Raw genomic sequence first — 13,605 nt, forward strand, 5'->3', positions numbered from 1 at the left:
TGGGGCGTTGTAAGCACTAGTTCGCCGTCGCCGACAAAGCTGCGTATTCAATTAATCGACGCGCGTATTAATGGTGGTAAATAGTTCGCATTTACGCGCTATTACGGACTCGCTAATTGACAGCGCTGATGATTTGAAATCGCAGACGGCGGGCGTTAAATCATGTTATATGGGGTGGCCGCCACCCCATAAATGTGTCATGGGGTGGCTGCGCCACCCCGTAACTCGGCGCCTATGTCTGCATATCCGCACTGCATCGTTCGAATTTCATACTCGATACACCGGTATTATTTTAGACAGATATAACAATGAGGACCGTCTTTGTTTTTGTACTAACTAGCTCTTTGTATTCTCTTCCTTGCTTTCATCCTTCATCGGGTATTAGCTGAACTCTTTTTCATAAAGAGTCCGTACGGACAACGATTTAGAAAAAAAAATAGGATAACTCAAATTTATATCAGTTTATCCTTTCAACTAGTCAATGATACCAAGTTAGCCAATATAGAATGTTAGATGTTCAACTCTTTATTTAACGATGATTACGTTCTGTATATACCTGAAAAACTTTGTTGCTGCAATGTATAATTACAAAGTTGTATTCGTTAGTCATTCATGGAAGCACATGGGGATGTCAGACTTGCACAACCGTCTGGCTCTTTAAAATACGCAACTATAAGTAGAACTACAACCACTAAATTTTCTAAACTAGCAACTACAACTAGAACTACTGACTTTTCAAAGGTCGCAGCTAATTAACTAAAACACGGGACGAACCGGATGCTGAACTGAATTTTTCGGGTTTGAAATGTAAGAGGTTTCGTCCCGCGACACCAACCCCTGGGTACTCCACTGTCAGTAGTTATGACTCTGCGCTAGTAATGGACGCAAGCGGCGATACGTGTTTTATAGTTGTTTGGCAACTAAAATATTCTCAAAAGCGCGATCAGAACTAAAACTGCAACTACTCAGTTACCAAATCCGCCAACGGAATCAGATCTGGAACTACTAAAAAACCAGTAGTCTATTGTTGACCGTCAACTAAATAGATTAGTAATTTGTACTAGTCTGAAGGATGTATATTAGGCATGATAAAGTTGAACGCCGTTACATCTACTCACATGCTGGGATCAGTCCAATACTTGGGGTGTGAATGAATAACTTGAGAGAATATAGATACTGCAGTTCCTACCGGTATGTTGTGGCCGTCTATCCTGTCACACAAATGTATATGTAAGGTTGATACAGAGATGTACCGTGCGTATTATTGAGGTGAAATTTCCAACTTATTCGGTTTTACGTACACACATTCGGTCGTCGTCGTTCTGGAAAATATCGGTACGCCCGGGAATAAGCGCAGGGATTCTTTTATAACCAAATCAAGATATTCCAGTTTCCTCAAATCCTCCATGGTCAAGCTACTCTCATCGGATTTACAGGCGAAAATTTTATCAACTTCCTGGTGCAGTTTGGATTGTACGTCGTCGTGAGTGCTGATCAGATGCAATGCCCAAGACATCGCTGCAGCAGTAGTATCGTGACCTAAAATGGCGGTAACAAACCTTTATCGAAAAATGATATGGCTGCTTTCAGTACTACAGACGTCGGACCATCTCTGTGGCGATTATCTCAATATATATGTTACTATTATGTCGATTAGTTCGAATGGAATTTTAGCGATTTTAATAAAAAGCCCATGAATATCTCGAGATAGTAATAGTTAATATTATGCTGGGACTAGAGATTGGCTGATAGGGCTGTAACTAAGTCACAAGGTTCCGAGTCTCAGGTCAATCCTACTTTATAGTGTTGACTCGAGTCAAGTCGATTCATTTTCAATTCACCACTGAGACAAGTACAAGTCAGGTTCAACAGGTCGAGTCTCAGTCGAAGTGTTGGGACTCGAGTCTGAGTCCAAATCATCGTGTCCACTGTTCATAATGTATAGTATTTTTTTCTCACTTTACATAGTTTCTGGATGTCATTTAAAACCATCAGTACTAATAGACGACATACCAATAATGTGGTGATTTTACTATACTTCGAAGATACAACGAAATGCATGTCTTAGCCGTACGACACTCGAGTCATGGGACGTGGTCGAATCATGCACAGTGACTCGAGTACAAGTCCAGTCAGTACACAAATAGCCTTAAGTCAAGCCAAGCCATTTCCGATATATTAAAAAATGAAGGAGTCAAGTCGAGTCATCAAAAATAGCGACTCGAGTCGGACTCAGTCGAGTCATGACTGGAGTCATTCATTACCACCCCGTCTACTGATGTCAGCATTTTAAACCAATAGCGATACCGAAATTTTGCCGTAAAGCCGATACTTTCCGCCGCTATCAAAATGTACCAAATTACCACAATCTACTTATAATTAATGGCAGTGAGTCGAAAACTATATACCTTTCTGCTATATTTATTTCTGATCAAGCACCAGCCGAGTAAGAAAATAAGTAGCGTACTTCAAGTCCAACAGGCTTGATTGTAGTACAGGCAATATAACTTTTCGGGATTTTCGCCGAGGCAAAAAAATTAATTCATTTGTACTCAGCAATTTCTCTCTCTCACTTGGAACAATATAGTAGTGGTAACTACGTCATTGGACACACCGATAACTAGCGATACTGACTTTCGACAAAGACAAATACCGGTCGGGCTGCATAGTCGTGATTAGAGAGAGAGATGATATTCTTTTTGGCCTTCACCATCGAGATGCTTTGACGACGGAGACGCGATACGACCGTAAGGTCATCTTGTCTGCAACCTCGTTTGTTTTTAAATCTCATCCATGCTATCTGTGGATGCTGAGCGCCAAGCAGGATAGTCGCGGATACCAGTTTTCAAGTCTTTCGTCTGGCCCGGCTGGTGATCGAACCAAATAGCCCAAATAGAAAGCCTATTATGACTATTTCTTCCGTCTGTCTTATATTGAACTTAGAAGACGTGAATTATTTTACTGTATTGCGATCCAATCAATTGTTGGTTAAGAACCAATGTCCTAGCAATATATCAGGGATACTCAATCGGCGGATCACGGACCAACCTTTGAAATGTTGGATTCGGACCCCGGACCTTATTTGGTAATTCGGATATGGCATAACAGACATGAGAGTTGGCCTTTAATGTTATAGTCATCACACCACAAGTGCCATTAAACAAAACTAACAAGTATATATAGCTAACCGAAAAATATCGGTGATAGCCTACTCCTACCGGATTTAAGAGAATATCAGTCCTCTGCATACGTACCTTCGTTAAAAATAGTTGAGTATCCTTGGTGTTTCAAGTAACAATCCAAACTACCGTACGATGGGCCGGTAGAAAATGACTCGGGCATTATTATTATTCACTAAATACTTTATTACATTGGCATTATTCGTAATGGTAGGACTGCGTTTTTAATAGCACCCGTAAAAGCCACTTTCATCCTAATGGTCTAATCGGGCGTACCAGGCTATATCTCGTCGATTAAGGGCCGACTGCGGAAGACGAATGCTATTTGAAAAATGTAACGAGAATTTGAAGAGCTGGAACAACTACACGCCAGGACACGAGGTTGACAGCAAATATTATTAACTGTGTATGGAATAGGCTGGAATTTTCACAGGCGCGATCTATACGGACGCACAATTCGACACCGTAGGAAGCGATGTTGGCATTGTCCATGCCAGGGATATGATTGCAGCATAATTTTATAAGGAGTATGATAGTTCGTAAGTTGAGTGTCAACGTATCAATCTTACCAAGGCATACTTATTTGCAATGGCCAAGAGACGGCTTCTAGACTTGAATTTCAACTCATTCTGAAATCTAGCAAACCTGCAACCATGAATGTATCGACTTCTTCTTGAACATCGCTCGGCGATAACACTTTTCCATTGTCCGAAGCTGCTAGCAGCATATCCAAAAATGATAATCTTCGTCTTCGAGTGCGTGTAGTATCATCACGCCCATCAGTCTTGTAGTTATGCATTCTATCGACTATCATTTTCCGAGTGAATTCGTGCAGGATCTTGAGAGTGTCTGTGAAATCGCGTCCTGCTTTTGTTCTATAGTATATCAGATCAGACCATAACCAAGGGGCGTTCTGACGCTGTTGCACGAGTCGCGTTGCTCTGAAGAGAGTATTTAAAACTTGATAGCACAGCGATTACTTTACATTCATAATAGTAAGAATTCATGTTATTATAATTATATAACTATAATTTCACAAATATTTTTTTATTTTACGAGTTAGCTATTATGCGTTATGTCTTGACCGTCGCACCAGAACTCAATTATGGTGGCAAGCACAGAGGAACTATAAATTATATCGTTGATCAATAGAAGGTATTTAGGAGCAGATTTTTAAATTTGAACAGTTATTTTTAATTTTTTTTCATGAGATATTTTGCATTCGGGACCCCATTCCGAAAAATAAAATTGAATAAAAGTAAAACATGCATATAATTTACACTGTATTTGAAATTAAGAGAGAGCGTTATATTCATAGTCTAGCTCGATGTGGTCCGTCTAAATTAGTGTGGGTTGAGCGGCCCGCAATAATGTCGTGAATACCATAGCCATTGTGATGTGGACAGGTCTTGAGACATTATATTATTATTAATATTTTTACACTGATGAATTTCTACTTGACTATCGAGTAACGGTGCATTTTGTAATTCTATCAATGGCCATGTAGCTAAAAGTGTGGCCACTTATGTTTTCATTATTTGGGTAACTAACTGAAATTCCTTCATTACATACCTGTACACCGCCCTGACATATTCTGAAGTTTCGTCATTCATGGCGTTGATCGATTTTCCCATCGTCGTTTCGCAGATTATGTCCAGCGCGCACAATGTCACGTATTTGAAAATGTCGAATGTATCTTCTGCAGCGGAATGTGGTTCGAGTTTGATTAAGAATACTTTCGCTTGCTCGTTCATTACCTCCAAGTGGTCTTGTAGTATGCTGGAAAAATGCTGCATATCCGAACTGTGGCTATATATCTGAAGCTTTTTGCATCTTGTGATGCCTCATTTGAGACGTAGCGGTAATATATTGCAGGAGGCATTTAGGTATGATAACATTACATATCTTTTCCAACCCAGTTTCTACTATCAACTGCAAGTCCTCCGTACTCTGAGTTTACTTGCGAAATGTGTGAGATACAAATAATTCTGATCAAATATGGTAGGCTACGATAATGCCATATCTACTTAGGCCAGTGGTTCTCAAACTCTTTTAGACACGCCCTCTTCATGATAGTGAAGAATTTCGCGCCCCCCTTATAGTCATATCACAAAATACAACCAGAGTGCTACCAGTCCCAACGGATAGCCCGATGGCATGGAATGTTATGACTGTTGATGAGATAATTCTCAAATATGAAATTCGGACTACACACAGAGCAATAACTATTGATAGTAAATAAATCGCACGAAGCGCGAAATATTTTTTCAGTCGACCGCAGCTTCGCGCCCCCCTTCAGATGGTTTCACGCCCCCCCCCCAGTTTTAGATCCACTGATTTAGGCGATATCGCATTTGGATCGTTTCGGGTATACTAAGTTTAAAACGTGAAAAAATAAACGGGTCAACAGCAAATGGTAAAAGGAGATGCCATTAGGTGAACCTTGAGGAGTTATGAACGCACATTCCGATTGTGCTTTTATTTGTTGCTTGAACATCAGGTTTTGATAGACTGACGTCTTAAATTTTTATGGTTATGCTATAATCTTCATAGTACGGTATCGTCGATAGGAAAAACTATAATGAGGAGGTGGGCAGTAGTATAGTAGATCGCTCGTGATTTGCCTGGGGTTCTTATGGGCCCGCTCGCACGCGGCTGGGAAACTCGTATTGGCACGCGGCTCCTTATGTCTTATGGGCCCGCTCGCACGCGGCTATTGCGTCTTATGACTAGGGCCATTTAAAGTCATTAAAGTCATATTTTTTTCTATGCATCAGTAAGTCCTGAAATCAATTTTAACGCAAAAACCGCATCCATATGGGGTATATTAAGAAAGTTATAAAGTCATATAAAGTCATATTTTCCTGGTTAGGTCATATTTGAGTTATAAAGTCATATTGTTGTATACTTTAAATAAAAAGTGCCAATTGAAGCAATTACGAACTAAGAAAGTAAGGCAATTTCCGATAGAACGAAGGCAAACTGTAAGGTTAGCCTACATAACATTACAGTCGCAGACCTACGAGGTTACACATTGCATTATGAGGTCACACATTGCATTGTGTTGCTACACAATCTGTTTTACTTCTGTGCACTGAAGTGGGACGTCATTTGAAGTTCAGAGACTTCCACAAGTGAAAGAAATAGTCAACGCGTGGGAAGCTGAAGGAGTTTTTGTAAAGAGAGTCAAAGATTCAGTGAACGATCCAAAGTTGACGAGTTAACAGAAATATGCCTCCACTACAACAATATTTCAAACTTGATACTGAATATGTAACGTACACTATCAAAGAGGCTCATGCTGATCATGCCCTCGAATTCGGAAAAGATCCGCTTGTGCTCAAAAATTACATTAAGAAGCGATTGGACAAAAACGATGTGAAACAAATTATGGAGCTACAAAGACAAGACATTTCACCAGCGCTGTATGCAAAAATGCAAAGTGTCAACACACATCAGCGTCTGTGGAGCGCTCATTGTCCTTACTAAAGTCATTTTTACGTCCAATCGTAACTTTAAAGACTCCAACATTCCACACTATAGGAAACTACTACAAAAGTGGTTTAAAATAAAAATGGATGCGTATTACTGTTATGTTGTTCATGTTTTACTCGTCAGTTCCATGAGTGACGTTGGTTACATGTAAAAATACACGATTTTCGTATAAAGTCATATAAAGTCATATTTTCCCAAAAATAAAGCCATATAATTGATTTTTTAAGGTCATATAAAAATGGCCCTACTTATGACCCCTCTCACACGGTAACTCTTTTCAGTATAGCGATCGCTCGCACGCGGCTGGGAAACTCGTGTTGGCATGCGGCTCTTATGTCTTATGGGTGCGTTGGCATGCGGCTATTGCGTCTTGTGGTCGCGCGGTAACCCTTTTCAGTACAGGGATCGGTCGCAAGCGGCTTCGTTGTTGGCATGTCGTACTTCGTGTTGAATATGTATCAAGTAAATAGTCATGTGATTGGTCCTTAGGTAATGTGTATATTCCAAATTACGGCGAGTACGACAATGATATATCGTTATTCTTATGGATGCGGCGATGATTCGTACTTTCGGGTATAGGCGGTGGCGGTATGCTAACGTGAAAACCGGGGTGGCATGCTAATGTTTTTAGGTATACGTGCAGCGACATGCTAACGACGATAATGTGTCTGTCATGTATTCTTACGGGATCTCTGGTGATGTGCAATTGTTTCTTATGGGTGCGACGGCATATCGTACTTTCGGATATAGGAATCTCTCACGCGGTGTTGAATATGTATCAAGTAAATAGTCACGAGTATCGCTAAACAGGAAATTCACTAATCCGCAGTGCATTGTGCGATTTTGAAAACCAGATGTTGGCGGTTGTATTTGGGATCTGTGTGACCCACTAAATACGTCCGCTTTGGAGAATCGGAGCGCGCACTATCGTATCGATTATTCCACTAATCCAGTCGGTGCTATTACATTCAGCAGTATTCAGTATTCAGCAGCGACACGAAAAGCGAGCAACAAATAACCGCGCTCGTAAATTAACACTTCAAAAAGTGTAAAATAGATTGCAAATCCCGCGATCGCTAACAAGATAATGGCTCGGACATAACCATTTTTAGTGACTTGGTGTTAAAGACATACCGATCGCTCACAAGGTAATATTTCCGCAATAAGTTTGTCACGGGGCCGGCGCAGACGGTGATTCGAAAACCAACAATTTGACACTTTCTGGGGGTCGCTATATGTTTTGACACTTCGAACAGCGGCTGACTTTAGTTGCACGATAAGAATTATGAGAATATTCAATCAATGTATCAATTTGTCAACTCGAAATGAAATTCACTACACAAACCGAGTTGATTCGTATTTGAATGTGTTAATTCGGTACAATTCTAATTATTTTGAGAAATCTTTTCGTGATCTTTTGATTCGACCATAACCCGAATATTACTGACGCCGACTTTCAGCTACATCGAATTATTCGCACATTCCACGCCGCTGTTTTCGCACTTATAGAATCAATACCAACTATAATTCTACAAGAATCAAGAATCACAAGTATGTGCATTATACAGTTATTGTCTTTATCAACATGAAATCAAACTCTTAACAAAAACACGCATCTTATCACTCGTCAACTCTATCATGAAAATCCTCGAGTCCTTATCATCAAAAATGTTATAGCGCGGCGTCGGAATCCATTCGTGGGCTGTACTAAAGATAAATCCAGATAATCCAAAATGAAATATTTGGACTTTGACATAGTGTGAATTGAAATAGGATTGACAAACATGACTACCAACTTTTGCAAAACCCCGCGATCACTGACAAGATAATGTCTCGGACATACCCATCTTTCACGACTTGGTGTCATAGCCATACCGATCGCTCACGCGGTGAAATTTTAGTAATCAGTTTGTCACAGAACTAGATTTCACTGGTAAGATTCAATAAATACCGACTATCAGAACCATCAGTGTGGGTAACTTGAATAGCAACAAATTGTCACTTATTTCCGACGGGGAAATTCACTAAACCGCAGTACATTGTGCGATTTTGAAAAACAGATGTTTGCACTTGCGTTTTGATATGTGCGACCCACTAACTACATCCGTTTTGCGAACACGGCTTGTTGTGAGGATTACGCGCGCGCCCTATATTTCGAATGACCTGCGCGCTGTTTTTTTTCCTATGCAGCTGTTTCGTGCTACAGTATACTGAACTATCGTATCGATTATTACACTAATCCAGTCAGTGCTATTACATTCAGGAGTATTCAGTATTCAGCAGCAACGCGAAAAGCGCGATCTATATTCAGTATTCAGGGGCGACACCAAAATATGCATCAAACATTGTGTATTGAGAAACAGTAGACACATATACATATCATTCTTGTCGCTCTAGAATTCGGGTTAACTGGTCAATCTGCGACCACAAACGGGTAGTTACTCGGTTTAGAAGTCGGATAAATCGTCTGAACAAGCTCGGTCTGAAATAATCCTTGGTGGAATTCTATAAAATGGAATCACAGTGATAGTTTATGATTGTGTAGTTTGAAATTCGTCATACCCAATCATTTGTCAGCGAGATAAAGTGTGTATTCAAGAATTTCGATGTCGAATCTGTGTACGCCGAGATAGTGTGAACATCACTTTTCATAGCTGCGACCGCTATAATGCGCATAACACCATTCCAGTCCACGCCGTATCCCAGAATCGAGTTGTTTAGTGACGTGAAATCACATTTTTCGATGCTCACAGCAATTTGATCCGATATGTATACATCAACGATGTCGTGAACCGACTGTTCTATTTCTCCCAAAGCGGATACATGTAGATTGTGATGGTGACGCAGGTGATTTTCTATAATCATTCGGGTATGAGTTGAGTCCATTTTGGGTGGTTATTGCAAAAACTGTAAAAAGAATCCCCGGTGATTAAGTGATCATATATTTTGGAATTTGGAAATAAGGTTGTTATAATAAACAGAGTAACACGACGCCGAAAAGGTAGAAGGTGGTGGTAGGAAGTCGTTTTTTGAATAAATAGGTGGTCATTCAGCTGGTAAATCCTACTTGCTTATTCCGAACATCAACCGGCAATCAGTATACCTCGATTTAGTGTTGATCATGGCTCAGGCTCAGTTGAACAGATTTAACCCGATCGAAACGGCCGGCCTCAAGTCCAAATTTCAATGCATTTAGTAAAATGTTCATAAAATCCGAACGACGGGAGTTGAACCGACACCCGATATATCGCTGTAATCGTGAAACAGCCGCCTAACCAACTGAGCTACTCACAAAGCGAGAGAGAAACAGGTGATGCCCCTATACCAAGAAGTGTTCTCAACTTTTAGAAAATAAAAGAGAATTTGATTTTTGAATTTGCGACTACGTCATACAAAGACCTGCTCGGGATAGAATCATCGCCTGACTGATTTCGCAAGGATATCAGGATTCTAAAATGACCTGAGTGAGGTTCTTACGATAATACAATCGAGAGTAACGACCGCTGATATAGCGATGGCTACAGTTGGATATAGCGCGATTGATGCCAGGCGTCTCGCATTCGGCGCACATACACGCGCCGTGAGTTATTCTAGTATCGACGACGTTCAATGATTCATTTCACCGCGCTGGTGTATATATTAGCTTTGTACGAGTTACTAAGTACTAGATAGTGCTTTGTCGAAACACACCTTGCTCTTGTATAACAACTAGAACTGAATATATAGTGGTTGGATTGACAGGTAGTCATACCTGCAATATAAAATACAGTGTTTCACTGATATTTTACTGGGCATTTGAAAAAAGATTAGGTCATATTATGCAAGCCTTTTATCGATAATCGTGATGTACACAATCGCTTTGAGACAAGGGCTGTCTATTGAACAAATAGGCATTTTGAAAACCCAGTGTTCACGACATGCGCACCGCAGCAATCAGCTTCGAAGTGCACAACTTGACCGCTGACTCTACACACCTATTTTATTCGCTAATTTGACAATGGACATTGGACATTCAGCCATATTTTGCTTTTGTTCTCTACCATGGGCCAGATCTGAAACATTTTCACCAGAAGTGAAGCCATTTACGGACATAACTTTGCTGTCATATCGATTGCGCGTTGGAGATCTTGTAGCTCGTTGCACATTATCATGCTGGTAATGCTGTATTAGTATAAAAAGCAGCAATCGATATGCGTAATCTGCAACAGCGAATCTGCGCTAATCACAACAGCAAATATATTACCGCGTGTTATTGTTTGGGTAATAACATAGTATCGCGGACGTTCAAATGATTCATTTCACAACGTCGGTATATGTAATCGCTTGTCTATCCTTTGTACGAGTTAGTGCCATGTGTTGAAACTAACATTGCTGTTGTACAACACGCGCATCGCAGCAATCAGTTTCGAAGTGCGTTCGTGACCGCAGACTCTACATACCTCGATCCGCTAAATTGGAAATCGACATTCAACCATATTTTTGTAAAAGAATTTATTGCATGGCGCAATATATCATGAAATAATGCACCACGTGTGTAATGCAATAGCAAATCGAAATAATAACAAACCAGCACATCTAGCACCAACACATGGAAAAACGTAAGAAACCATTATAGCATTGGCAACTGAAGTTATTGCAATTATATTCGTTGCCCACACTGCAATGATAATAGGTCAACTGCTTTGACAGAGTTACGCCGAATTTTCTTGCCTCTCTCGTGAATCATGGACGAATAAAATACTTTGAATCAAGAAAGTGCTTTGATTAGATGGAACCGGGATTTGATGCCTGGCTTTGCTGGTCGTCAAATTTTCATAAATGACCTGCGCGTTGTGGACGGAAATCTCGAGCAGACACGAAAATACCTTTCAATACCAGAATCGCGACCGGAGCATTGATGTGCCAGTGCATTTCTTTTTATTCGCTACTACGGGAAATACGTGAAACATTTCCACCAGAAGTGAAGCCATTTACGGACATAAATTTGCTGTCATATCAATAGCGGAGATCTTGTAGCTCGCTGAAGAACATCATGGCAGTATTGGTGTATTAGTATGAATAGCAAAAATATTCAATATGCGTAATCTTCAACAGCAACAGAAAATACATTGCTAAAACCCGCGCATGTTATTTCGTAACATAATTTTACTTCCAGTTCGAAGAATCTTCTGTGCGACTAATTTTTGATTATAAGTATTCCAATAGATGGGCAATGGGCATAACCAGCACATGTTAGGAGAAAAGATCTGCAAATGAATTTGATGTCTCGGAGATGCGCTGATTTAGGTCACGGGCGCTGGTTTATCTCACGCGCGCACATTCACGCGAACGTCGTGGCGAATTGTATTTTGCGCAAAACGTTTTTATGTATTCAATCTGCATTTTGAACAGGCTATTCGATAGTATAAGATGTTATTTATGGCTCGACGTATGCGTATTGATAATAGCTATCCATCTGTTATAGTTGTAATTGTCTACGACCAGAACAACCCAGGAAATTTTGGATTAAGTAAAGCGTGTTCGTGAAAATACGCTCAGTAATCATTAATGAGTGTGCCGTTTCGATCGGGTTAATAACCTCGGGTATGATGTGAATTCTTTTGAGCAGCGATTCGAATAGGATGCGAGTTTTTTGGAAGGTCTCCTACCCGAAGACCTCCTTGCTCCAACGATGGAGGTCGTTGAGTGTGATTCCACAGTTGAAAACCAACCGCCTCACCGTGACATCACACTACAGGCATGGTTGGAATCAGGAGTCGCAGTTGACAAACCGACAACCTCGGCTTCGAACTTAGCCCTTCAGGATGAGCCGACAACTTCAGTTGTGTTACCTATTGAGAAACAGCCAACTCCTCGTAAGCCTTTTCCAAAATCTAGAATTCGATCCGCGGCACCGAGTGAAAAACTGACGACCTCTCGAAGGCTATTTTCTGATCTACCAAAACCGCAGACCCCGACCGAGAAACCATCAAACTCTAGAAAGCGAGATGTATCCGCGACCTCACCACAAACCAGTCTACATCCATGTAAAAAGATACGCCTCTCTAAATCGAAACAAAAACTCGTAAAAGGTGGTGGGGATAGAAAACGATCGAGGACGAGACGACAGGAAGAGAAAATATGTTTGTACACTGCCAATAAAATTCGAGATCATCTCAAGACTCTTGATGTGATCAGACCACACCTAGGGATGATTCTAGGTTTCATTGATTCCCTTACGGAAAAGAAGAAGCCTTCCATCCGGAAAATCCTTATTGAAATAAAAAAGCTATTGGCATCGGTTATTGAACGCAGTGATTTTGAACAGATTCAGAATCAATTGAGCGATGCAACTGAACAATACCTGAACCAACTCTTACCAATTAGAAATACCTTGAAATATGATTTGTGATTCAGTGTATTGCCTTGATTTTTTGCATGTAAATGTTCATGTGTTTGTGTTTGAAATTACAGATAATAGGCTTACAAACGATCTGAAATCGTGAACACTAGATTAATCCTGAAGCAGTCAAATCGGTCTTCTCCACCTGATCGTTGTGGCGAGACGAGGCGAAATCTGCACTCGTGGATATATTATCAATACACGTGTAAGTATACACTGATCTAATTCAAAACTAAAGTTTGTGCTAACCTGATGTTTTTTGTTTCGTCGAAGCAGATACAGTAAAGTACAATCTCGGGTCATATTGCATCGGTAAGCTCTGTTTTACTACCACAATGTGGTGAATATAATTTAAGGAGGGTTGTTTCTTTGTTTACCAGATGAAAAGTAATCAAGATTTCAAGGAAAAAGATAAGTAGGTATTACTATCGCGTTAATTAGCAGGAGTGTGAAATTAAAATCGAATACAATGTTACAGATGAGTCGACGACGGGGAAATCACGAGGACGAGAATGAGCCACCAGAGATCGACGACCAACAGCAAGAAAT

General features: G+C 40.4%; 3 protein-coding genes across 5 annotated transcripts in view; all 3 read right to left on the reverse strand.

Moving 5' to 3' along the window:
- Positions 1 to 13,605, reverse strand: part of LOC145445865 (neuronal pentraxin-2-like) — a 540,218-nt gene that overhangs the window by 422,580 nt on the left and 104,033 nt on the right. The gene's annotated exons all lie outside the window — the stretch shown is intronic.
- The window catches only part of LOC145445854 (cytochrome P450 4V2-like), a 416,089-nt gene that overhangs the window by 368,534 nt on the left and 33,950 nt on the right, over positions 1 to 13,605 (reverse strand). The window lies entirely within an intron of this gene.
- The window catches only part of LOC145446371 (cytochrome P450 4V2-like), a 29,142-nt gene that overhangs the window by 5,131 nt on the left and 10,406 nt on the right, over positions 1 to 13,605 (reverse strand). The window contains exons 2-4 of one of the 2 annotated variants that reach the window (XM_080324645.1): positions 4,752 to 4,958; positions 3,825 to 4,120; positions 1,119 to 1,211 (exon numbers count right to left, since the gene is read on the reverse strand). In XM_080324645.1, the coding sequence (XP_080180771.1) occupies positions 1,207 to 1,211; positions 3,825 to 4,120; positions 4,752 to 4,958 (508 nt within the window). In that variant the 3' untranslated portion in view covers positions 1,119 to 1,206. Of the gene's footprint in view, positions 1 to 1,118; positions 1,212 to 3,236; positions 4,121 to 4,751; positions 4,959 to 13,605 lie in introns of those variants that run through there. The other variant, XM_080324644.1, reaches the window with a different exon arrangement.

The sequence above is a fragment of the Botryllus schlosseri genome, chromosome 9, assembly GCF_051294905.1.
Source record: "Botryllus schlosseri isolate E-star chromosome 9, Bs_hap1, whole genome shotgun sequence".
Lineage (NCBI taxonomy): Eukaryota > Metazoa > Chordata > Ascidiacea > Stolidobranchia > Styelidae > Botryllus > Botryllus schlosseri.